The sequence below is a fragment of the Ceratotherium simum genome, chromosome 6 (genome assembly GCF_057802395.1).
Source record: "Ceratotherium simum simum isolate JZ-2026a chromosome 6, ASM5780239v1, whole genome shotgun sequence".
In the NCBI taxonomy this organism is placed as follows: domain Eukaryota; kingdom Metazoa; phylum Chordata; class Mammalia; order Perissodactyla; family Rhinocerotidae; genus Ceratotherium; species Ceratotherium simum.
Window position 1 is genome coordinate 6,413,071 of NC_141905.1, and position 25,777 is coordinate 6,438,847.

General features: G+C 51.9%; 1 protein-coding gene across 1 annotated transcript; it reads right to left on the bottom strand.

The window, feature by feature from the left end:
* Window positions 1-8,237: 8,237 nt before the first annotated feature.
* Window positions 8,238-25,143, bottom strand: LOC101388500 (annexin A8). Its single transcript, XM_004432459.2, has 12 exons — window positions 25,011-25,143; window positions 19,746-19,836; window positions 18,504-18,598; window positions 17,006-17,119; window positions 16,129-16,219; window positions 15,301-15,380; window positions 14,748-14,807; window positions 14,050-14,143; window positions 13,714-13,809; window positions 11,956-12,014; window positions 10,801-10,923; window positions 8,238-8,375 (listed from the first exon to the last, which is right to left on the bottom strand). Exons 1-12 carry the CDS (start codon window positions 25,029-25,031, stop codon window positions 8,316-8,318), a joined length of 984 nt encoding a protein of 327 aa, XP_004432516.2. The 5' UTR covers window positions 25,032-25,143; the 3' UTR covers window positions 8,238-8,315.
* Window positions 25,144-25,777: the final 634 nt, after the last annotated feature.

Here is a 25,777-nt window from a genome sequence, read left to right on the forward strand (position 1 = left end):
GGAAATGCAAGGGACCCAGAATAGCAAATACAATCTTGAAAGAGAAGAACGAGGTTGGGGCACCCACACTTGCCAATTTCTAAACTTACTACAAAGCTATAATAATCAAGACAGTGTGGTATCGGAAATGGAATAGAACTGAGAATCCAGAAATAAACCCTCACATTTATGGTTCTTTGATTTTCGACAAAGGTGCCAAGACAATTCAATGGGGTAAAAAGAATGTCTTCAACAAATGATGCTGGGATGACTAGATTTCCAAGTGCAAAAGAACGAAGTTGGACCCTTACCTCACACACTATATAAAAATTAACTCAAAGTGGATCAAAGTTCTAAATGTAAGAGCTAAAACTGTAAAACCATTAGAAGAAACCATAGGAGTAAATCTTCATGACCTTGGACTTGGCAAACATAACATCAAATACAAGAGCAACAAAACAAAAACCAAATACTGGATATCATCAAAATTAAAACATTGTTCTTCAAATGGTACTATCAAAAAAATCAAAAGACAACCCACAGAATAGGAGAAAATATTTGCAAATCATATGTCTGATATGAGATTTGCATCCAGAATATCTAAAGAAATTATACAACTCAACTATAAATGATAAATAACCTAATGAAAACATGGGCAGAGGATTTGAATAAACATTCTTCAAAGAAGACATACACATGGCCAAAAAGTACATGAAAAGATGTTCAACATCATTAGTCACTAGGAAAATGCAAATAAAAACCATGAGGAGATACCACTACACATACTCACTAGGATGAATTTAGTAAAAAAGACATATAATAATAAATGTTTATGAGGATGTGGAGAAATTGGAAATGTCATACACTGCCAGTGGGAAGATAAAATGGTACAGTCACTTTGGAAAACAGTTTGGCAGTTCCTCAAAAAGTTAAATGAGGAATTACCATATGATCAAGCAATTCCACTCCTAGATATATACCCAAGAATTTGAAAACATATGTCCACACAAAATCTTTTATAGGTATATTCACAGCAGTGTTATTCATAATAGGCCAAAAGTAGTAACAACTCAAATGTCTATCAACTGACGAATGGGTAAACAAATGCGGTTTTCCATTCCGGTAGTGAGAGAGAATTGGTTAGGGAAACATGCCCAATTCACTAAACTCACTAAAAGGGAGGACCTGAACTGACAATTCACAGGACAACAAGCACAAAGGCTTTTAAATATATGAAAAGCATCATATGTTTAAAACCACTTGTCATTATAGGAAGACAAATTAAAATATCAAATTATTATGCATTACCCACCAGATGAGCAATGATCAAATTTTGAAAATTTGCTGTATCAGTGAGGGGACTAGGAAACTGGTACTTTCCTTTTTGTTATTCATGAGAATGTCATTTTGGGGACAATTTGGCAAAATTTATCTCAGTTACAGTTCCACATGCCCTTTGATTCATGCACTATATTTTAGGAGTTGATCCTATGATCAAATGACCAAAAACACCTTAAATGTCCACTGAGCAGAGACTTGCATTCACTGTATTACCTAGCAATCACAATCCTGGGCGTTTATTAGAGAAATTAAAATGTTAAGTCCACACAAAAATCTGTTCATAGCAGCTTTATTCATAATATTTCTATTGACGGATGATTTGTATACAACGAAATGCACAAATCTCAAGTTTTACAATTCAATATGCTTGGCAAATGCATGCACTCCTGTAACGTACCCTTTATAAGATTTAGAACATTTCTAACACCCCAGAAAGTTTCTCTGTGTCCCTTCCAATTAATCTCTGCCATGTCACTCCACTAGTCTGATTTCTTTCACTATAGGTTAGTTTTCCTATAAATGGAAACATACACTACCTGCTCCTTTATGTCTAGCTTCTTTCATTCAGGCGAGAACATGTACCTGGGAGTCTTCTGTGTTGTCACGTGAAGCAGTAGTGCATTTCTTGTGTATTGCTTTCTAGTGTCCTATCGCAGGGATACACCACGATTTGTTTATTCATTCTCCTGTTGATAGACATTTGGGTTGTTTCTCGTTTTTGTCTTTTATGAATAAAGCTTCTATGAACCTTGCCACATAAGCCTTTTTGTTAGAGATTGGTTTTCACTTCTTCTGGATAAAAATCTAAGAACAGAATTGCTGGATCCTACAGTAGGGCCTGGGTGCAAATTGGTAAGAAACGATCAAACTGTTTTCAAAAGTGTTTGTATCCTTTACTTTCTTGCCAGCAAAATTGATGGGCCTATTTGAAATTTTAACACCCATGCGGTTTTCATGGGCATATTGGCTATCTGTATATACGCCTTTGTGAACTGTTTGCTCAAGTCTTTTGCGCGTTTTTTTTTTTCTTTGTGAGGAAGATCAGCCCTGAGATAACATCCAATGCCAATGCTCCTCGTTTTGCCGAGGAAGACTGGCCCTGGGCTAATATCCGTGCCCATCTTCCTCTACTTTATATGGGATGCCCCCACAGCATGGCTTGACAAGCGGTATGTTGGTGCGCGCCTGGGATCTGAACCTGAGAACCCCGGGCTGCCGAAGCAGAGCGCGTGCACTTAACCGCTAAGCCACCGGGCGGGCCCCTCTTTTGCCCATTTTTTAATTGGGCTTTTTATTGTGTTGTAGGAATTCTTTCTCTTTATCCAGATTTATTGAGATATAATTAACATATAACATCGTGTAAGTTTAAGGTCAACAAGTGTTAATTTGATGCATTCATATGTTGCAAAACGATTACCACCATAGGGTTAGCTAACACCTGCATCCGTCACATAATTACCATTTCTTTTTTGTAGTGAGAACATTTCACATCTACTTCGTAGCAACTGTCAAGTATATAAGACGGTATTATTAATCATAGTCACCATGCTGTACATTAGATCCCCAGAACTTACTCATCTTATAGCTGGAAGTTTACACTCTTTCATCAAGAATTCTTAAATATTCTGGCATCAAATCCCTTATTTGATATGTTTTGTGAATACTTTCCCAAGTCTTTGACTTGTCTATTCGTTTTCTTGCTGGTGAAATTTAAAATTTTGATGAGGTCCGATTTATTAATATTTTTCCTTTGTAGTTACTGCTTTCTGTGTCTTGTCTAAGAAATACTTTTTCACCCTAAGTTGGTAAAGCGACACTGTTTTATTCCAGAAACTTTTAGGTTTATGTCTATCACCTATCTCTGAATTTTTTTTAATCAGATGCATATGTTTCATTTAATATTTAAAAAATAACTGAAGAAAAACATGCGGGAGTCAGTAGGGGCAGCCCTGGCCTTGAAGCCCAAGGTGTATCTTGGTTGTGTCCAGCCGTATGGCCTTGGGCAGGTCACTCCCCAGGGAACAAAGTGGGCCAAGGAGGTGCAATCAGTGACCCACTGAGGGTCAGTACAGGTGAGTGTTTTTGAAACCTAACTGGGGAAATGCACTGCTCAGCGGAGAGGACCCATGGCGCTCCAGAGCTGGTTTACAAGAAAGCACGGAACTCCCCCCACCCAGTGGTGAGGAGGCCCAGCTTCCCCTCCACAGCCCCTCAGCCTTCTTTGCCTGGGCAGGGACATCAGGCCCTGCGCCGACATTGAAGCTTCCTGCTGGTGGGAGCTGGCCACAAGAGGGCGCTGTGAGAGCAGGTTTCTAGGCTGGCTTGGCACTGCCTGCCACATGGATGCAGCACTGGGCCCCACTGCCTGTGCAGGGGTGATATTAGCTCTCTGGGGGCAGGGGAAGGCTCTATAGGTCATGTATGGTCATGTGGGGAGGCGGGAGGAAGGCAGAGCAGTGCCTTCACCCGAGACGTGGAACGGTATGTGGAACGGTCCCCCTGAGCCCGTATGTTCCCTCAGAACACAGACCTGGGAATGGGGACAAGGGCAACCTAGGAAGGGGAGGAGGGGTGAAGTGAAGGGCAACATGCAGCACGTGGCAGAGTCTACCAGGTCAGGGGCAGTGCTTAGATGACTCCTATCTCAATTAGGACCAATTTATGACAGAGTGGGCTGGAGGGGGGGCTGCGGAACTTACTTGTGAGGAGGTACAGACAGCAGACATAGGGGTAATGGGCGGCTCATGGTTCACCCATGGCCAACCTGGTCACTCCAGCAGCAAGGCATTCTGGGAGTAGGAGAAATACTGAGTTGTGGAGAGGGACTTGGCTACAAAGCTGTGGCCCTGAGGAGGAGCTGACTGGCCCAGACAACGTGAGGTCAGCATGTCCAGTCAAAGCTGAGTGTCAGGCACCCCAGGGGTTTGGGTCTGGGAGACACTGATGGGAGTCCAGCTCCAAAACTTTCTACAGAGATAGTGGAAGCTCTGATTTCCAAACTGGTGGCCTCAGAATTCCATCAGAGCACAGCCTGAGGGCCGGGCCCAGAGCCAGGAATGGCTTGGCAAGAGAACAAAGGTAGTCACAGGCCACTGGGGCATCAGGGAGCACCCACTTCGGCCTGATACCATGAGGGAACTTGGACACCTACATGGGGAAGTCCCTGGAACCTCCTGCTCAGGCCCCGGGCTCACAGAGCTAGTTCAGCTATTTACGGGCTGAGGGTAGGAGCTGTGAAATGAGCATCTGCTCTTCACTACAGGGACAGAGACGTAGTGGCCTGGGGCTTCATCATAGCTGTGTAGGAAGACTTCCCAGGACCAGGACAGAATGTGGTCAAGGCCAGCGTCCTCTAGGGCATTAACCCCAGGACACAGAGTACTAGGCTGGGAGGTTGGAGGGAATTGCTGTCGGTAGTTACAACAGCTTCGGCGCTGGGCTCCCTGTCCCCAGACTCATGAAGGCTCACTCACCCTCTGCAGTGTTGCAGGAAATCTTACTAAGATCCATCCCAGATGCTCCGGTGCCTGACGCCTGAAAGGGTCTCGTGGGCCCTGGAAATAGCATGAGCTTCTCAGCTTCGCAGCTGGAGCCCTCCCTGACTTGGCCCCTGACAGCAGCCTTATCTTTCGACTCTCCCACCTCTGGTGGTTGAACATAGCATTCCTGTAGTCTAATAGAGACCAGACTCCCTGGTATGTTTGCATTCCTCCCTCTGCCTGGAATGTTCTTCCCTGTCCTGTCTACCTGACAAGCACTGAGTCATCCTTTGAGATTCTGCTCAAGCACCACCTTCCTTATGAAGCCTTACCTGGCCAGTTCCAACCTGGTTGTGGATAGAATGCTTGGCCATGGTGACACACAGTGTAGGGTGTTGCCCACAGATCAGTTCCTCCCTTTACTCCTTGCCAAGAGAGTCCTGATTTTGCCCTCAGTCCAGTATTCAATCCTCAGGAAGGTGACTCTTCTCCTGCTCAGGGATGAACAGTAAGATGAACAAAGATGAACATGCTCAACATGCTGGCCCTATCCCTCTGGCAGAGTCAAACCAACCCTGGAGGACATGTGCCCAGTTCTGGGTGTGGTCTGCTTGCCCCACTGGACTGGGGGTCTGAGGAGACGAGCTCTTCCAAAGGGGCTCAAACGGGGAACGATTCTGGGCTTGTTTGTCATCGCAGTGTCGGAACCTGAAACAAGGCCTGGTGACAAAAGAGTTGAGGGGAAGCTGCCTTCTCCATTAGCTCCTTTTCAGGACTATTTTCACTAGGGTTGGCCGTGCAGGCTTCCCTCCTCAGGGGACTCCAAGAGGCCCAGAGCGTCTTCTCAGAATCAGAGACCAGGAAGGATTGGCTCCGGCTCACCCACTAGTTGGGTCTTCTGAACCCAAAGTCTGTACTCTTGTTCATTGTTCACTCAAAAATGTTCATTAACTGCCTGCTACTATATATGCTAGGAATGTTCACAAATGAGTAAAACCAAGTTCCTGCCCTCAAGAGGCTCACAGCTCACCCCTAAAGGGCTTTGGCAGAAAGTGACTCAGTGACTCAGCACTGAAAGAAAGTCCAGGGCAGGACTTGAACTAAAAAGAGAAAGAATCATCACCACCCAGGAGCCTCGCCTGGGGCCCAGACAGCCCCGAAACCCAGCACTAAGGACTGTGGCCTGGCCCTGCGGGGGCCTCTTGGACCCTGCTCCAGCCCTCCAGACAGCAGGCATTCCCATGGGGCAGTTGTGCTACACCAGTGGTTCAATATTTTAAACTACTTGTTGGAGATTTTTAAAAAGTGGCCCCCTCAAATTCTTTGATACTCCTCCCATTGACAGATGGGGGCTGTGTCTCCTTCCGTTGAAGCTGGGCTGCTTGTGATGTCTGAGCAATAGGGCTCGGTGGAAGTGATCTGTGTGACTCCTGAGGTTGCACCATGGAAGGCAATGCAGCCTTGCGCTGCCACGTCAGGAGTCCCAGTACCCTGAGGCCCCGTGCTGCAGAGGCCACATGGGGGGGTGCTAGGGGACAGTCCCTGCTGAGACCAGCCTCCCAGCCATCGCACCCAGGCACCCAGCCTGTGAGTGAAGAAGCCTCCAGATGATTCCAGCACCCTGCCTGAGAGTTCCCAAACCTTCAGGGTTTCCTGACAGAGTCCCCAGACTTGCTGGAGCAGAGACAAGTTGTCCACACTGTGCCCCGGCTGAACTCCTGACCTACAGAACCCACGAGCATCATGAAATAATGGTTTTACACCACTAGCTTTGGGGTGGTTTGAAATGCAGCAACTGTAACTGGGACCCCACTCCTGCATTTAAAGGTAAGGAAACTGAGGCTCAGGGAGAGAGAAGGGGGTAGAGAGAGAGAGAGAGAGAGAGAGGGAGGGAGGGAGGGAGAGAGAGAGAGAGAGAGGAAGTGATGATGTCAGAGTTATGGAGCCAGCACAGGGCAGGGCCAGCATCTACCTCCCATCTGTGTGAGCTCAAAGCCCCTGCTGTTTCCATCTCGCTGCTCTGCTTGGCTCCTCACTCTTGGATGTGCCCCGGCTCCCTGGAGTTGCACATTAGGAGAGAGTTTGCAAACTAGAGCATGTTCAGAGAATGTGGCCCCGAACCGGGCTCCAGGAGGGACAGTTGAAGGGAATGGGACATTTAGCTTTGAGAGAAGTCTTGGCGGAATATGTGAGCTGTCTTCAGATATCAGAAACGTTGTTATTGGGATGGGATAAACATTGTGGCCCTAGATAGTAGAGTCGAGAGCAATAGGCTCCATGAGACAGAGTCTGGCTCAGTTCAGGAATACCTCTACTGATCACACCTGTTGGAAAAAGACTGGGCTGTCCAAGGGGGCTGTGAGTTCCCATCGTGGAGGCAGCCAAGGCCAGCTGGATCCCCCTGTGTGGATGCCACGAGGAGGCAGGCTGCAAGATGGAATAGGAGCACATGGCTTTTAAAGCCCCCTCCAACTCTGAGATATCAGGATTTAGGCTATAAATCAGGAGGTGAATGGAAAGTATCTTCATTTACATAAATCATCTCCAGGGTGACAGCAGGCACAGTTCAGAGTGTTCCCACAGGGAAATTCCCACCTGGGGGCTCAGTTTTGATTCCCAAAGTGTTTTTTAATCACATTTCTTCTATATCCACTGAGAAATTAAATTGGTCCTACTTTGGTCACTGCTGAAAATCCAAAGACACTTAGATGGGAATGTACAAGTCTTTATTATTCTGAAACGCACAGCACAGACATCTCAGCTTCTCTGAGTAACCAGTTCCTGTCGCCATTCGGTTGGGATAAGAGATGCTCCATACTTGTGTCATGGAAGGAAATGACTGGTGAAGTCTGAGCGTCTTAGAACACAGTGTCCTTGGGTCAGGACACTGATCTGCAGCTTTCTTGCTTAGTAGGGCGGTGAGAGAATTTTTCTTCTACCTATAGCCTAACATTTTTAGATGAGGCTAGTGAATGAATGTTAGTGATATCCTAGTTGGCCTGGATGTGTGTGTTCCTTTGTCAGCTGACCAGGAGTGTGTGCTCTAAATAGGCTCTCACAGCCTTCTCTCTGGTTCTTGAAAGACAAGCTTATCAGCTGAGATGCTTAGTAAAATTCCATATTTCCTGGTCCCTTCTCTGCAGATCCAGATTCATGGATAGGGGTGGGGCTGGGTATCTGTGTAACTTGTACCCAGGAGACTCTGACCAGTCAAGGTTGGGAAGCACGAGTGTAAGGGAGGAAGAACCGACCATGAGCCCCTGCAGACCCGTTCCTGCTGAGATATTTGTTGGGCCAGGTGTGTGCTGAGGTTGGCAATGACCTGGGAAGAAGGTGAAGGGAGGCTGCTCCCTCCCCCCTGGGTCAGAAAAACTGGCTGGAAAGCACTGGGAGCTGGGAGAGAGAAGACTGAAAGGTTTGCTGTGCCCCACCCCCCACCCCCATCCATGGCCAAAGTTGAGCAAGCAGGGCTTGGTGGCTGTGGCTTCTTGGCCTTTGTTCTCATCCTCTGAGCCTTCAGGGGTTGCTGCCCACTAGGTTCAGCAGGGCATTCTTGTAGTCGCCACTGGTGTCTTCCTGAGGACAGGAGGGACATGAGAGTTAGAAGAGGGGTGTTTGTGACGTCGACCTGGCTGGGAATTGCCTCCGTCAAGAGCAATGTTCTTATTATTACTAGGAGTCCTGCTCCCTGTGGGGAGGCCTGGCACATCTCTATGTGGTTCCTATACTGCAGGGCCCATACTATGTCACGCATCTTTCCTTGTTTTCCATTTCAGGCTATTCTTTTATATCTCCTTTTGATTCTCTGACAATGAATCACAGAGACAGTTCTGCTCTTGAGTAAGGAAGGCATTTAGGTGGTTCCCTTACCCCATCAGTTGCTCCAGGGCTCTTCCTCATGTTTCATCCAGGACCCGGGTGTGCCTGACCATTCATCTATACAACATGATCCATCATCTACTCAACACTGCTATTGCAGATCAGGGAACCGAGGCTGAAAGCAGGGTACCCACTGCCACACCTGGAGGCAGGGGGTTGGGTGGAAGGAGCCTGGGCTTTGGGCCCACACAGAACCTGGATCACTGCTCCATCACTCACTGACTCCATGGCCGAGGCAAGTCCCTTCATCACTCTGAGACTCATCATTTCGTCTATTAAATGACATTGATGATATGAACCTTGCTGAGATGTGGTGAGGACTAAACAGCGGTAGAAATGTGAGCTTGCTGCACAGTAGCTGGTCACGTAGGGGTCAAGCAGCGTTCGTCTCCCAACAGGATAGACCCCACAGGTCCAATGGCTGAACCCCATTTCTGTGGTCTACCAGGCCCCCTTGGCTACTAGGCAGGTCCTGATAGGACTAGCTAGCCAAGGATCTGCACACAGAGCCAGGGGAACAGGGGAGGGCATATTCAACCCCCTTTTTATGTGGTTGAGAAAAATGGGACCAAGAGAGGGTATCGGATTCATCCAAGGCCACCTAGTAAGTGGTAGGGCTGGGGGCTAGTTCCACTCTTCTATGTTCTATAGCAGTTTATGTCTCACGGGAATTATCTATTCTTTAACTGTTTAGTCAAGTTTGCTTGTGAAATCATTTGGGCCTGAAATTTTTAACCACATTTTAAATTTGTTTTTTTTTTTTACTACTTACAAAACAATTTCTGTAATATAGCTTTTTTTAAATAAAACTATTCCTTTTGTCTATCTTTTCAAATGGGTATAACATTATATGTGGGGTTTTTATAAATTTTTCTATTAATTTAATGCTGGTATCACTGTTGGAAATCGTTTTTGCTTCTATGACATGTACAGAGAGTGGTCTATACTAAAAAGAAAATATTTGGCTAGCTTATTCACAGTTCCAACTAAATTTTCTTAAGTGACAACTTTAGGCAATCTAAGAGGGTGGGCTTCGTGTATGTCATGATACAGGGCTCTATTATTGATTATGCACTAACTAGCCTGCTAAGTCTCCTTCCATCATGAGGTCCACATCTTAGACGGGTCAAAGCGATCATTTTCACTCAAGAGGTGTTTTTGTTCTTCTGAAGTCTGACTGTAGCTCTATCTAGCTGGAATGGTGAGAAGGAATAGAAATCCTCCCAATGCCACAGAACAATGTATGGTTGAAGGAATTCATGACATGTGGGCTGGGAAAGCCATCTCTGTGGATGACACAGCAGTAGCCTGGGCTGGTTTGCAAATAGCGCTCCTGACTCTTGACAAGACTGGCTGGAAAGCCTAAAATGAACAAAGAATAATTCCACCCCATCACCCCCACCCGCCCACTGTCCCATTCTGAGACATCTTAAAGCAGAAATGTCTTTTTAATGTATTGTAAGCTATATGTTTCTTGGAAAGTGTAGTTAACAATAGACCTTTGTAGAATAACCAAAGACTTACTTAATAGCCAGTGAAGACTTAGGGATATATTTCTCCTGGTTTGGCTTCTGTTAACGAATTTGTCACGGCCTCAATTTGCATTAATGGCTAGAATAGCTTTTTCTCTCGAAGTTATAGCAGTGTGATAATCACTCTGCATTTTCTCAACTCCAGAACTTTCACTAACTGGAATCTGGTTAGGCCACCCACTGGAGCCCATCTTATTTATCTCCCTAAAATTTTACTGCCAGGACTACTTAAATCTGGATTTGAATGCTATGCTTCAATTCCTACTAAACTATTGACTCTCATTGACTCTTCAGCTATGGTTCCTTCTGCAAGGATTTGGTGTGTCATTTTCAAAGGGGCAACCATAACCCAAATGCAAAGCCAACTCTCTGGGCATGAGGTACAGGGGCCTCCCCTACTCCCCTCCAGGCCTTAGCCACATGACCTCCTTGCTGATCCCTCTACATACCACATGGCAATGAATGCAAGAGTGTGACAACCACTGAGAAGGGATGGACACATGTGACTTATGACATTGGTCACAACATCCAGGTCTCCCAGTAATGTCTCTGTTTCAAACTGGTGTTGGAATTGGAAACTCATGGCTTACCATGATCATGCTGCTGAGGGTCTTGCCATACATCTTCTCAAACTGACACATGATAAAATTTAAGTCAATCTCGCTCCTCGAAACAATGTTTCTTATCAGGGTTCCATCACACGTCCCTGCTCCCTGGATAAGATACAGCAGTCAACAATCACGTCTCTCCTTTCTGGTCCATCTCTGGGATGATGGACAAATCCGTGCTTTGGGTCCAGGGGACTTTTAGAGGGATGGAGATGCAGGAATGAGCCTCTGCTTCAGTGAGTGAAGCACTAAGAGGGACGCTTTAGTGGCTTAGGGTTTACATTCCCTTAATCTCTTCTCACTAAATGCCCACCTCTCTTCCCCTACTAGAAACCAGATGCCCCAATTGCAGTGCGTGGTTTGCCACATAAGTCTCTAGACACAAAACACTCACTGCTCCAGAAATAAGACTTCTTCCTAAGGCAGCAACGTCATGTAATTCAGCTTAACTGGTCAATTCCCAATCAGGACCTTCCTGCTCACTTTCATCCTTGACTAGTCTCATGTCAGATGGAGCCACGTGGCCAAGGAAATCCCATGCCCTCTCTCATTCCCTGGCCAGAGAGCTTGAGCTTCTTACTTCAGGTGGTATCAGCAACCATAAATCAGAGAAGGTGGGCGCTGACTTTTGTCTCGGGGAATTAATTTGACTGTCTGTATTCCAGTTTGGTTCCAGATACCAGAAACTCCACCTGACACAAGTGGTGTGGACATCTGTTTGAGTGGCTAGTGCAGCCTTTTGGACAAAGGACCCAGATTGGCACCCAGGCAGGAAAGTTGAGCTGCCGCACGTGGCAATCTCCCTCGGAACTGGTCCGTTCAAAGGGCGCCTTGGCTTCCTGGCAATCCTGACCTGTGCTCTCTCAAGGAGGCCGCGTGGTGGGATAAAAAGGACTCTTGGACTGGCTTTGGCTCAAATCAAGGCTCTGCCAGTTACCAGCTGTGGGACCTTGGCCACAAGCCTTCGTTTCACCATCTCTAGGATGGCAGTTATGACACAAGTCTCACAGGATCATTGTGAAACTTCAGGGCAATGAACACCTGTGAACACACCTGCTCAAATTGGTGGCTCTGAGCTCTTTTGCTTTGTGCCAAAGAAGGGTTGACAGTAAGGGGCACAGAAGACAGAATGGTTACCTTCATGGCGTAGTAAAGTCGCTCCGCAAAGTAGCTGTGGAGGTTCCGGGTGCATTTCACTGGAAAACAGGAAAGCTCTGTTAACAACTGGAGGCTGTAGGTGACATTGTGTACATGTTTATTTGTTTATGTCTTGCCTTGGGTCTTAAAGGTTAGCATTATGCAAGTCTTGGTCTATTTATTTGTGTCCTGCCTAGTTTCAAAATGAGAGGCTTTGTGTCAGGTGGGGTGGGACAGGGAAGGAAGCCTGGGGCACTGGGCATGGGTCCAAAGGCACAGAATAGGCAGGCAAAGGGTGAGGCATTAAATGCACGGGGGCCTGCAGGGCTGGCCCATCAGAGCACAGCTCTGCCCAGGGCGGCTTCTGGACTCTTACGCTGCAGAGACATCTCTGCCAAGAATCCAGCCACTCAGCTCCACAGAGGAGCCCCAGTATGCTGACTGCCGGCCTCTGAGTGCCCACTTCACATGTCATTTTTCGGCAAGGCCCCTGCAGTTTGAATTCCCACAAGAGGGGAGGGGCTCTGCTCTGGTGCACTTGGGCACATAGGGCATCTGGCTACACGCTCGCTTTAATGGGTGCTGCTTCAGAGACTCGGCCTCTGGGTGGGGGAGGCTGGCACTTTAACCCAGGGCAGAGGAAAGAGCGCAGGCTCTGAGTGAGGCCGAAGGGTATTCAAACCTCACCTTGCCGGCAGTGCGTGACTTCATTACCTGACCTCCCTGCCTTGTGCTGTCCTCATCTGTGAAGTGAGGGATCTGGGTCTTCCAGGAGAAATGAAATAGGAAGTGCCCAGCACAGGAGGGCACCGCTCACCTTCACTTTTCGCTGCCTTTTTATTTTATTCGGGAGCTTGTTCAGACCGGATGCAGGGGCTGACTTTGGGAGCTGAGATTGGAGCAGGGGCCTGCTTAGACGCCCTGACATAGACTGGATTTTATCACAGCTGTCAAAGCCTGCTGGGGAGTGGCAGATGTCCCAGTCTACCCCGAGACGCAATGGGACACGTTGTGGAGCTACCCTGCTGCTGGGCACGGAATGGGGACAGCCTGGTGTGGAGGTGAGCGCCCCAGCCCCAGGGCCCTGACCTTGGCTCCATCGTGGGAGGGAGGAGAGCAGAAGTCCCTCAGCCCCTGGGCCTCAGATCTCCACTCTGCGATGACTCCTCTCACCGTGACCTCGGCTCTGGACCCCAAGATGTGCTCTTTGGGAAACGTTCTCAATGTTCCCCAGCATCAGACCATCAATTACTCAGTTTGGACTCAAACTACACATCATCATTTCTTAAATCAGAAACCTAGGCAGGGAGCAGGCTCCAGGCTAAAGTGACTGTCTTCATGGCTTCATAACCAGAACCAGAATGTGCCTTCTGTGGCTGCTGTGGGTGAGCGCAGGGCCAGGGTCCGGCATACCCCTGCAAATGTGCACACACACACATTCACACACTCACATACACATTCACACACACTCTCATACTCACACACACATGACACACCCATACAGCATTGGGCACTCTGTGGGCAGCACAGAGAACAATCCCTGGCCGGACACAGCACATTGAAGACAGTAAGGTCCACCTGAGTAGCTCCAGTGTCCTGGGCGGAAGAGTACATGCTGAGAGTGTGGGCTGGGGAGCGTCCCTTGAAGGTGGACACAGGGATCCAGCCACTGGCTATTGCCGCCCTGGGCGCTGCCCCATCGCTGAGCCTATGGCCTGTGGACACACGCCGGTCTGAGCACAGAGCTGTGTCTCTTACCCACGGTGAGCATGGCCTCCTCCAGCGAGCCGTGGGTCTCACTCTTGATGCTGTCCTCAATGCTCTTGTTGGCGATTTTCTCATATTCCTCAAACACTGTGGAGAGTGGGCTTCTCTTAGGGGACGCACAGGTGTCTGCGTAACGCCCCTAGCATATCGGATCAGAGACCGCACACCAACGTGCCACCCCTGACCTCCACTTGGTTGCTGGGGAAAGGGTCCAGGGCTCCCTGGCTCTCTCCCCACCTCTGTGACTCGACAAGGCCGCACACTGGATGTTCAGTGTGAAGGGAGAGGCCCTGTGGCCCCGACATGGCCTCTGTCCCTCCCTGGTACCTCTCATCAGGTGTGTGGCGCTGCGCGTGCACAGGATGGTGATGAATTTCATCTCATCAGTCCCGCGAATCTTCTCGCCTGCTGCATACAGATCCTAGCATTGGGACACCCACAACGAGCCAGTGAAGGAGAGCAAGGAGGTGGACAGAAGCCCAGCGTCCCAGAGCTGCAGCCTGAGGGTCAGGCCCTGCCCGCCACACCAGGCGGGCGTGCTCCTCTGCTTGATTGTCTCTGACGGGGAGCTTGCTACCCCTGAGTGGTTAAAATGTCTTCTCAATGCCTGGCCGGAAGCTGCCCCAGGAGCTCCCCTGCCTCCCCACGGGGGCTTGGCTCTGCCTCTGGGCATCTCCAGGCCCTCTGCTGGCTGCCAGACCTATAGAGAGCTGAATACATGCATCTGGTCCTCGGAGGCCCAGCGGCCCCAGGTTTGTGGGCTGTTCCTGCCAGGACAGAGCTTCAGTGGACCCCACCAAAGTCACTCCCCATCCTTTTTCTGAGTCTCCCCAACGCCTCACTTTCCTCCTCAAACACCAGAGGGTAAAGGCCTGTAGAGAGCTGAGCTGGGTCCCAGCCTGGCGTCAAAGAAGACCCCCATGAGCAGAGGGGCTGGGTGAGGCTTCTGGGCATTAGCCCGCGGAGTCTAGCTGGCAGAGGGCGGGACCAGGTGGCCAGCAGCGTGGAAGCTTATGTAGCCTCACCTGTGCATCTTGGAGGGCCAGTCCTGGGTCCACAAAGCCGCTCATGTCATCCCTGCTGCCCTAGGAACAGAGGAGGTGGATCTGTAAGGAAGGCTGGCTGACCAGAGCAACTGGGGCAGAGGGGAGAGCCAGACAGGAGGGCAGGCAGGGTCTGCAGCTTTGTGGTCACGGGGCCTTCAGCAAGCCAGTTATCCTCCCCAAGTCTCGGTCCTCTCATCTGTCAAATGGGAGCAGTAAGGGCTGCCTCGCAGGGAGCTGGGGGATTCGGTGAGCTACGGTAAGCCAGGTGCCTGGCATGGGGCCTGGCGTGAGGGACCTGCTCAGTGACGGGCCCTTTCCTCCCCTTCCCAGGGTGCCTCACGCGTCTGTGTCAGGAGAGGTGTGAGGGGCTGCAGTGAGAGCCCTCCAACCACGCTGAGACGTCCCCAGGGAGCCCAGGCCACGGAGGCTGTACCACGCCCCATCCCAGCAGCTCAGCCGGAGAGCTGCGCCCTGGGGCCCAGCTGTCAGGATCGCCCAGACGGGGGGCTCCCAGGAGCCTGTGCTGTGATACCTGCAGAAGGCACACCAGGATCCTCTCCAGGTAGCCGCTGGTGTCTGCTTGGATGTCTTCCTCCAGGCTGGACCCATAGTCTGCAGGGGAAACAGGCCAAGATTGACTTCCCCCCTCCCGGGGCCTACCCAGGGCCTGATTTTCTCCTCCCAGCCTCGCTTCCCACACTTCTCTGGATTAAAGCCTTCCAGGAAGGATCAGTCCTTGGCACAGGGAGTAGACACACTGCTCAGGTGTCTGAGTGGCAAACGCTCCATTGCCTGGTGGTCGTTCAGAACTAGGAAGCGACAAAGACTGCCAACCCAACTTGAAGCAGAAAAATGGGCCAGGCCAGAGAGCCCAGCCAGGGGCTGCCAACCGAGCTCCATTTCATCTTGTGGTTCGACAAAGCCAGGACCTTCCGGCAGACTCCCCACCAGACAGACCACGTGGAGGGTGGGCTGGCCTCTGCTTGTCTTGCATCCCATAGACTCCACGACAGCTCGCCTGTGGTCCACACCCCCCAGGCCAGGAAGGAGCCAGCCCCACCCACTGCTGACACAGCCTGTGGCCTACAGTGCTGCCATGCCCTCAAGGGCAGACGGTTTAGTGGGTGCATGCCCCTCTCCCCAGCAGCCCGTGGTCTTAGGGGGCTTAGAGATTGAGCCTGAGTCATGTCCAATCTCACAATAGGCACAGGACTTGGCACACAGGAGGTGCTCAGAACCCACGTGTGGAAAAGCCCAGAAAAGTCCCTTTCCAATGTCCCCTACCAGGCTGCCAAAGCTTGTGGCCATTCCCAAGCCTTTAACTCAGGCCCTGCACCCTCCCTCTCTGCAGGCCTCTCACCCTCCTCATAGGCCTTCATTATCTCCCGCAGCTGGTTCTTGGTCCGAGAAGCCAGGATTTCAATGACGACGCCCTCTTTGGTTCCTAAGCCCTGTGGATAAAGACCTCTGCCGGTTGGAGAGCTCTGCCTGTGCGCTCCTGCTCTGTCCACACCCTTTTTTGTCAAGACGCAAAAGGAGGAGCCTCAGGAAGAGCAGTCACAGCTCTGCCCTACTCCGATGGGGCCTCTCCTGGAGGATGTTGCTGCGGGGAATAGCACGTGTTCATCTCCAGTGGTGGACACCGTGGGCCAGTGATGTGATGGGAAAGCTGTCTCAGCTCTCCCTCCATAGGTGGGTCATCCAGAACAGGTCACTCCACCTCCGTGAGCCTAAGGGTGCTCATCAGTATGCGGGGATAATAAGCCCCTCACCCTGAAGGTGGATTAGAGATAGCGGATGTAAAGTGGATGCACGTCCACAGTAAGCGTCCTTTCAGTGGGGAAGGCTATTGTTGCTGGGTCCTGACTCCCTCCTAGTCATCTGCAAGTGCAGAAGGGGTGGTGGGAAGTGACGGGAAATTGAGGGAACGGGCACAAGCCTGCAGAGGTTAGTGTCTAATGCCTGCATGCCTGGGGAGTGATGTCCTGAGAGGTATTCATTTTGGCTTCATCACGGCCATGTGACGGCAGAAGCCAGGTAGTGCTGTGTTTGGTGGCAGTCTGAGCAGCAGCCTGCAAGCTCGCTGGGTTCAGCCAAGGTCCAGGTGCCATCCCAAGGGTGGCTCAAGGGGAGCTCGGAGCTCCCAGGGCCAGCTCTCCTAAAGGAGTCCAGGCACTGCTCCTCACCCAGTCCTTGTTGGCATTTGGGGTCCTTTTCCATCCCACCTGCTTAGTTACCTTCATGGCGTCGTATAGCTCCTTGGCTTCGTATCTGTATGGTGGATACATGAGGGCTATGATGAGCCTCTCAAACTTGCCACTCAGCTCCGACTTCAAGGTCTCGGTGAGATCCTAATGTGGGAACAAGGAAGGATGATGATCTGTACACTGTGCCCACCTGTGTGCAGGCAGCAGGATGGCGGTCGGGCCCAGGGGCTCTGGCTGGATTCCCATGTGGGCTCTGCCCCATGCTGGTGCTGGCTGGGGATTTCTTGGTCCAGCAACTTAGCTTCTTTAAGCATTACTACCCTTACCTGTGAGATGGAGATAACGGTACTCCTGCTTTATACCATTGCTTAGGGGATTGGTGGAGGGACGTGTGCGGCTCAACTCAGCTCTCAGCACAGTGCTGGGCACATCATAAGCCCGAAATACAAGTTCGTCATTAGTCACCATCAAATCTCCGTCACTAGGCCCACAAGCACTAAATAAATGTGTGAACCAATTAAGGAATCCATCCCACGTCTGTATCCTTCTAAGGGCACTTGTCTCTACAAGAAGCCACACACCCAGCTGATCTATCAGCACCACGGCGCAAAGGGCCAAGGACCTTGTCAGACCTGGATTTAAATCCCAACCTCGTTGTTCACAGGCTCTGGGATCTTCGGCGACTTACTCAACCTTTCAGAACATCTGTTTCCTCTAATGTTGCACTCAGAGAATAATGCACAGGCGTGAAGATTAAGAGAGAGAAACTATTTAAGAAAAAAAGCACATTGATTTCTCCGATGGAATGTTTGGGCTTCATCACTCATCTTGCTGCGTTAACTCTTTGAACTAACGATATGCGCTGACAGAGGCTTCCAGCAGCCAAGGCCACGTGTGTGTTCATTCCTGTGTTACCTAGCACCCCAGTGCCCGGGTCTGTCCTGGAGGTGGTGGAGGGTGGGAGGAGAGACAAAGGGTCCAGGCTGCGTGCCCCCTGCCCTTTGAGTTCCCGTGCGGCAGCGGGGAGGAGGCACAGGCACAGCAGCTCCAACAGGAGGAGAGAGTCCCAAGCCACAGGACAGAGTGGAGCTGGCCTGTGTCTCTGGCACGTGGCAAAGAGAAGGGCCTTCCAGGCTCAGGGAACAGGCCAAGCTGTGAGCAAAGCATCACAGCAGGGAAAGAGAGCTCAGGGATGGGCGGATGGGGCCACAGAGCAAATGTGAAGGAGCACAGTGGGAGAGACAGTGGGAAAGGAAGGTGAGGCAGATGCAGGAGGTAGGACACCAAGCCAGGAGCGTGGGGAGCCATAAGTAAGTTTTCCAGATAAAACATGGGCTGGCTAGTTAAATTTGAATTTCAGATAAACAATGAATCCTTTTTTAGTCTAAGGATGTCCCCTGTGCCCGTGTTTCCAGTGGGCTGGCCTCTAGAAAAGGGCCTCGTCCAGAATGGAACTGCCTTCCAAGCTGTCTCTGGCAGCAGCAGTCCCTGCCCCCAGCGCACCTGCCCCGCCCCCAGTCCCCCTTACCTGGCCAAACTGAGCCTTGAAGGACTTGGCTATCTGCTGCCGCTGCGCGTTGCTTCTCCTCGTGAGCACATCGATGATGGCCTGCTCGTTGGTCCCTGCAGTGGTGCACAGCGTGAGCACCCCACTGCCCCCAGGGGGGCTGATGAGGGCTTGGGGGGAGGGAAGGCAGCTGCTTGGTGGCCAAGCAGTGGGGATACATCACCTGGATAGCTCCCAAACCTGGTGATTTTCATGGTGTAGACAAGATGCCTAGATAGAAAATCTGTCTGTCCATTTCCCACCTCCCAACCACACAATGCTGGGGTGCGGCCCAGGCCCAGCCTCACAGTGATAGAATTTGAGGACCCTCTGGTCATCTGGTCTGCTCTGGATATCACCTGGGGTCTTTTGAGCTCAGAAAGTGAGACCTCCTGCCTTGACTGCCCTTGTGCTGGTGGCAGTGAGGCAAGGTCAGGACTGAGGGTCCAGGAGACTGGATCTGAGTCCCAGCCCAGCACTGGATGGGCCAGCTGCCGCACCTCCCCGAGCCTCCGTTTTCTCCTTTGGGAAGTGGAGATAATAGTCAAGATTTCACAGGAAATAGAGGACATGAACACGCTTTCTAGGCTCGTCTAGGAATGGCAGTTCTTGTTAATGCCCCAATTCTCCAGTCAGAGCCAGCTAGGGGGTAAATCCTGCCTGGGCTGACAGCACGAGGGCTGTCTGGGCTGAGGGAGGGCTTCAGGCTGGCCCTTTCCCGCTCACAGGCACGCGGATACTGGAGACAGGATGGAGCCCGCCCTGTGGCCAGCTGAAGCGGAGCAGGTGAAAAGCTGCAGAACCTGTGCGATGCCCCCTGGGCCCAGTTCAGCCCCACAAAACTCCCAACATCCTCCCACCCACAATCCCAGTGACGCAAGGTCCAGAGTTCTTGGGGACATTTACCAGTGAGAGTGAGAAGGCTCAGCCCCAGCGGGGTGAAGTGGCGTGCACAAGGACACACAGGAACACACACAGATGGCTGCCCCCTCTCCACCCCCAGAGCTCAGGGAGGCACAACTGCCCTCCCCCGTCTCCAGTCGGGAGTGTGTGTAGACCACGGCTGGGAGTCAGTCTCAGAGGATTATGGAGAGACGCCCCCAACTCCCAGGCTGGCCCCTGGCATCCCCTCTCCACTGCTGTGAGCAGAGGGGACTTGAGCAGAGTGCGCAGAGCCCCAGAGAGTCACAGCGCTCGGAGTCAAGGCCATGGACGCCCACTCACCGAGCCCCTTCATGGCTTTGTAGAGGGTCTCCGCGTCAGGGTCTGGGTTGAAGTGGGGGCTGCCCTTTACCGCAACACCCTCCTGTTCAATCTGCAAGAGAACCCCGGCCTGCTCAAAGTGGGAAGGCAGGGAGGGCAGTGCAGGCTCCCGGCCCACCTCGCAGCCCACCCCACAGGTGAGCACCAGCTTGGCCGCTGTAGGCTAGGGCTGCGCCTCCAGCTCCTCCTGGCCCTGCCTGGCTTGGCTCTTCCTGCCTGTCCACCTCAGGTGGAGGGTGGCCTGAGGGGTCCTTCCTGGTCCACGGCCGCAGCTTCTGGATGTGGTAGTTTGCGGCAGATGTGTGCTGAGGACGGGTGCCTTTGTCCACTTTGCACCAAGTTGCCATGTGGCCTCCTCACCTCAGGGCTGCAGAGGCCCCAGGTGCCTCTTAGTTGCCTTGGCCAAGGGGAGGCTCATCCTGCCAGCTTGGCCCTCAGGCTGGAAGGAGGGGCCTCCTGAGGAGGAGGCAGGCAGGGCCGACTGGTCAGCACCACCTGGCCTCCCTGAGAGACGGAATCCCAGCTCTCAGTGCCAGTTCCAGCCTTGGGGAGTCGGGGGCTGCAGGCTCATACAGTGCCAGCAAAGCCCTTGCAGGTGGCCACTGTGGCCATTCCCGGAGCCGCCACACTTGCTGTGGGGGCAGCAAGAAGAGGCTGCAGAGCCCAGACTCTTGCCTTTGGCTTTGGGAGGAGGGAGAACCAGGAGAAAGTCCTGGGACTGAGGGGCATCTTTCAGAGTCCAGCAATGGTTTTATTGAGGTGACAGGGCACAACGATTACCATATGCGTCTTCCCAGCCACCTGGTTGTCATCAGAAGGGTCCTGCCTGGACCTGCAGGTTTCCCTCCCTCATTCTTGCCGGGCTGGTTTTTGGATCATTTGTGATGAGATTCCTGAGGCTGGGAAGGTTTCCCTGGGTTGATGGGAGCTTGGGAGGAGAAGTGGGGGGGCACTGCAGAGTGCAGGGGCTACCAGAGAACATGAATGGTACTGCGTCCTGTGGAGGTGGCTATCTTGGGATTGGGCAGACCTGTGTAGGGGACCTACTTGAATGAGGAAGGTGGGGGCACCCTGAGAGACTGTGGTGTGCCCAGCTTGCCTGTGGGGGGGTTGCCGGTTCCCCTCTGGGCTCTGTGGGATTGCCAGGTCTCCTCCACAGAACAGCCTCTTGGTTAACAGGTTCATGCCAGCCAGAGCCACAGCCTGCGGGGAGAAGCCTCTGCCCTGGGGCATGGGCTCTGGATCAGGCTGGGCGCTTCACAGCCAGTGCCAACTGAGGGCAGGCAGCAGGCCCAGCCACCGCCAGCTCCCTTCAGTACCGTCGACAGGCAGCAGGAAGGACAACCCCACCCAAAGCTACAGGACAATGAGCTGAACACGAAAGCGTGCAGACAAGACTGGAAGCCAGGCATGGGCTGCCCACTTACAGGAAGCAGAGAGCCAGGGCACCCACCTGAGCGTCCTGACAGCTTAGGGCATTTGTGCGTCCACAAGCTCATAGGGAACAGAGGGTTAGGTTTAGAAAAACTGCATGATGCTTCGGAAATTGTGATATCAACCAGATAACAAAAATCTCTGGGCCCTTGATTTCCAAATCTCTAATCCAGGGCTTGTCTCAGGGCACTTAGACTTGTGCCTGCAGAGTTTCTGAGATGTAAATGAATGATCTCTCTTAAGTATGTGTTTTTGGGAGAGGAACTGTAGAGGAGTGGAGGGAGATTTGAGATCGGCATTGAATTTGAGAGAGACTCAGAAATCCTTCAAATGGAAGGGAGTTTAGTCCCATTGAATTTGGTCTCCCACTCACCTGTTCCCTCCTTCTATCCACCCCTCATCCACTCATCTACTCTTTCCCCTACCCACCCACCAACTCACCCATTCATTCATCTATTCAACCATTCTCCATCCATCCTTCCATCCATCCTTCCTCCCTCCCTCCTCCCTCCCTCCCTCCCTCCTCCCTCCCTCCCTCCCTCCCATCCTTCCTTCCTTCCATCCTTCCTTCCTTCCTTCCATCTACCCATCCTTCCATGCAAGCCCTGGGTTAGATCCTGAAAATACAGAGCAGATTCCCATCCATAGTATGTCTATAGGGATATTTCTTTTCAGTAAGAGGTAAGAAGTCCTTCCATATCCTTTGCTTGAATTTCAAATGTCTGATGACAGATTATCCTATCTCATTTCTTAGCATCATGTTTCACAGCAGAAATTGTTAGAAATAATTCCTTGTGGAAATTCCATCCCAAGAGCCTGTGCAGTCCAGATGTTGCCCAACTGTGTGCTTGCATACGCTGTATCCCTTGTTTGTGGAGTCATGAGCTGCTGTTATGACCGTTAGTGATTTGAGCACCTCCTATGTGCTGGGCCCTGTGTGTTAGATGCTTTAAATGCAGTGCTCATTTCCTTGACCTCCCCGACATTTGCACCAGGTTAAATATGAATGCCCCATTTTACCAGCAAGGGTGCTTATCAAGGTTACACAACTATTAACTGTTGGTGTCAGGACTTAACCCACAGCCTGACTCAGAAGCTGAGCTCTTTTTTACCTCTCCTACTCTACTGATGACTCAACCTTTTCCAGACTGAGTTTTCCTGGAACTCTTCACTGAAGGAAGCCTCGCCCACAGGAATGCAGGTCATCTGGGAGCGTGGGGGCATCTCAGCTCTCGCTGCTGAGCTCTGGGGGCCACCCAGGAGGGGCTTTCTCCTGCCCTCACGCTGGCACTCAGAGGGCCGTGCAGCGCTGACTGGATGGAGGGGCCCATTCAGCAGGTCCGAGGTTGGCTTGGGTGGCAGTATTTGTAAGCAGCTACCTGGGGGGTTATGATTTTGCTGCATTGAGAAGCTTCAGCCTCACTTCCCACTCCACGGTTTTAGGGGGGGAAAAAAGGACAATTTTCTGGGGATCAGGCCCCTGTATATCAACCTGGAGTGGTGGAGCTCAGATCTTTTTATCTGAGACCTTCCAGCTGTTAGAGGAAGGGTCTGCCTAGGTTCCCACTGGGTCTTGCCCAGAGCAGGCTAGTCCAGACAGGAACATTTTCACTGAAAAGGTGACTCAGCCCAGCCTGTGACTCTACACCTACAATGCATTCTGTGATAGTCACAGGGGAGTGGCCACGCCTTTGCTGTCCCCCATCATGGGGCTGCCCAAGAACTTGGGAGATAGGCTTTGTCTCTACAAGAGAGGCCCAGACACTCTACCCTGCAGATGAGCCCCCCTAGCTGATCTTTCATCCCCCTCCAGTCCTCGTCCTGGTCCAGGTGGTGCCCAGAGGACATTTGGTCCTCACCAGCAGCTCAGCCAGTTGCAGGTGGGGTCTACGTGCGATCTTGCTCCCCCAAACCACTCTCCCATGGTTGTGGGCACATGAGGCCCACAGAGTTTGGGCTCTGGAGTGAAGCTGCTCAGATTCTAACTAGACTCTAACACTTACTAGTGTGGCAACCTTGAGCAGCTGCTTAGCCTCCTGGTGCCTCAGTTTCCTCGTCTGTGTATAAGGATATTGGCATCTACATTATAGAGGTGTTGAGAGTCTCAAGTGAAATATTGAATGTGAGGTGCTTAGAGGAATGTCTGGCCCACGGTAGATGCCCAGTGAATGTCATTGTTATCCTGCCAAGTTGACCAGGTCCCTACAAAGAGGTTTCTGTCTGCCTGGCTGGGTGGGGCCCAAGGATGGGCCTTCGCCCCTGCCGCACTGGGAGCAAGGCCCAGAATCAGGCTGCCGTGGGCAGCGGCTGACTTTGGAAAGTGCCCAGCCCTGGGTTCTTCCCACCACGTCCGCCTCCTCTAAGTCTTGTTCCCACCCGCCAGGACGAAACTGGAGGCCCCCGTGGCCCCTTGACTGTCCTGGCTATTTCACTCGGGGACAGAGGGCTGCCCCACCTTGCCCCCCGCTTCCTCTCTGTCCCACCTGTTCAGGCCCAGCATGTCTGGATCTGAGGGCCCCTGGGTTGTGACATTTGTGACAGAGAGATTTCCTGAGGCAAGATTGTCTGGGTCATCCACTAAGGCTCACAGAGAGGCTGGGGGCGGGGACGGAGGGAGACTCAAGTTCACACCAGACCTCTGTCTGCTACCTGTGGGACCAAGCAAGTCACTTGGTGTCTCTGCGCCTCCGATTCCTCATCTGTGAAATGGAAAGAGCAGCCCTGACGCCCCAGGGCTGCCTGGGGAGGAAACGAAGGAAGATGTGCAGAGCACACAGCATTGTGTCTGCCCAGGAGATGACATTCGCTCATCGTTGTCATCCCCCTTTTGTGTTTTCAAGTCCATAACAGGAAATGGCCTCGGACCCAAACCCAGATGAAATACTCCTGAGAATCTGTTAATTCAGCTGGGACGTGGGAGACTTGGGGACAGGCTGTGCTACCCTCCCCACCTCAGCCCTCAGTCACTCTATACAGCGTGAGTTTCAGCTTCGCAAGGCCCTTGCAGGTCGGGTCCTTTTGTTCTCTCTCCTCCCTCCTCATCCTGACGAATAAACACCTTTGATCCCTGGAGGCCAGCCATTCCTCCCATGTCCCGAGGAGTGGGCATTGATGAGTCCTCCAACATCAACCTATACCTCATTTGTTGCTCTCCAGCTCGAGCCCCTTCAATGGCTCCCCATGGCTCTGCAGGTAAAGCCTGAGCTCCTTAGCCCGCCACGCAAGGCTCTTTAGAACCTGGCCTGCCTGCTTCTCCAGGTACATCTCCCCCTACCCTCTGCCTTCCCACCCAGGGCCCTCAAGCCATGATGAGCTTACTTCTCTCCAAAGCCAATCTTCCCACCCTTCTGGGCCTTTGCACATACTGTTCCCTCTGCAAGGAATCATCTGCGTGATTCTTCCCAAACACGTGCATGTGCGTACACCACACAAGCACACACACGCCTCATACACGCACATATGGCTCAATCATGATTCCCCCTAGCTTTGAGCAATCTGACTCCTCCCCACAGGGGCTCTTTCTCTGGGCTCCTCCATCCCCTCAGGTCCACTGCCCAACCCCGCACCCCCCTGTGCATTTCAAGGTTTTCTTTATCCAACCTGCTCCCTTCCCTGCAGGCCATGAGCGCCTCCAGGGCTGGGGCAGTTTCTTCTTGTCTTCCTCCCTGGTGGCAAGGCAGCCGCGAGTGTTGACTGAACTGATCTCTCTCTCTTTCCCCCTCCCTCTCCCTCTCCCTCTCCCAACACCGTGCAGGAACCCTCTGCCTCCGCCTCTGCTTGCTCTGCACTTACCCAGGCTCTCCACCAGGCCATCTTGTTCACCTCAAGGCCGCCTGTCCTCAGGGAGATGAAGACACACCGTCAGCCCTCCCTCCTGTCTGAGACTCCTCATGCCTGTCCCGCTGCATGCAGGAGAGCAGGCCGTTGGGTTGGGTGTGGTGGCGGAAGCAGGGCCCAGGCCTCAGGCAGCGCCACCCCTGCCCCCGCCCCTCCTCCTGGGCACTGCCTGGCCGTGAGTCCCTCCTGTGGCTCCCAGGCCCCGCCCAAGCACTGCCTAGGCCTGCTCTGGGGAATTATGCCGCTCACCGCCACATGTTTGGACTGTAGCTGTTACCAGACTGGAAATTCTGATTCCCAACCTTTGAAAGCCCCACTTAGTAAACACGGCTGTAGTTTTGAACAGTCTTTGCAAGACTTGGTCTGTATAAAAAAGGAGTGATACTACACATCCCTTTCATTTATGCACAGCACCCACACTGTTAACAATGCAATGGGGAGCTCGGCAAAGGACGGGAAAGTAACAGCAGCCTCTGCTTCTAGGAGTGTCTCTGGGTCTCTTGAATCCCTCTGTGCCTCTGTCTCCTTTAACCTTTGCCACAACCCTAAGAAGCTGGTGTGAGTTCCGCGTACTCTGGTAAGAAACGGAGGCTCAGTGATGGATCATTTGTCCAGATCACACTTCCCGTGAGAAGCAGAGTCGCAACCCCCAGGCCTCTCTGACTTGCCAGCTCCTGCTCTGCGCTGGGCCCTGCAGGGCCGCTGGCTGCCAAAGGAAAGAG

Excerpts from the sequence above, each read along its gene's own strand:
- LOC101388500 (XM_004432459.2), bottom strand. The coding sequence starts at position 25,031 with ATGGCCTGGTGGAGAGCCTGG. Across the intron at positions 19,837-25,010 it reads TGGCCTGGTGGAGAGCCTGG|ATTGAACAGGAGGGTGTTGC; the intron begins GTAAGTGCAGAG and ends GTTCTCTTGCAG. Across the intron at positions 17,120-18,503 it reads TCAAGGCTCAGTTTGGCCAG|GATCTCACCGAGACCTTGAA; the intron begins GTAAGGGGGACT and ends TTCCCACATTAG.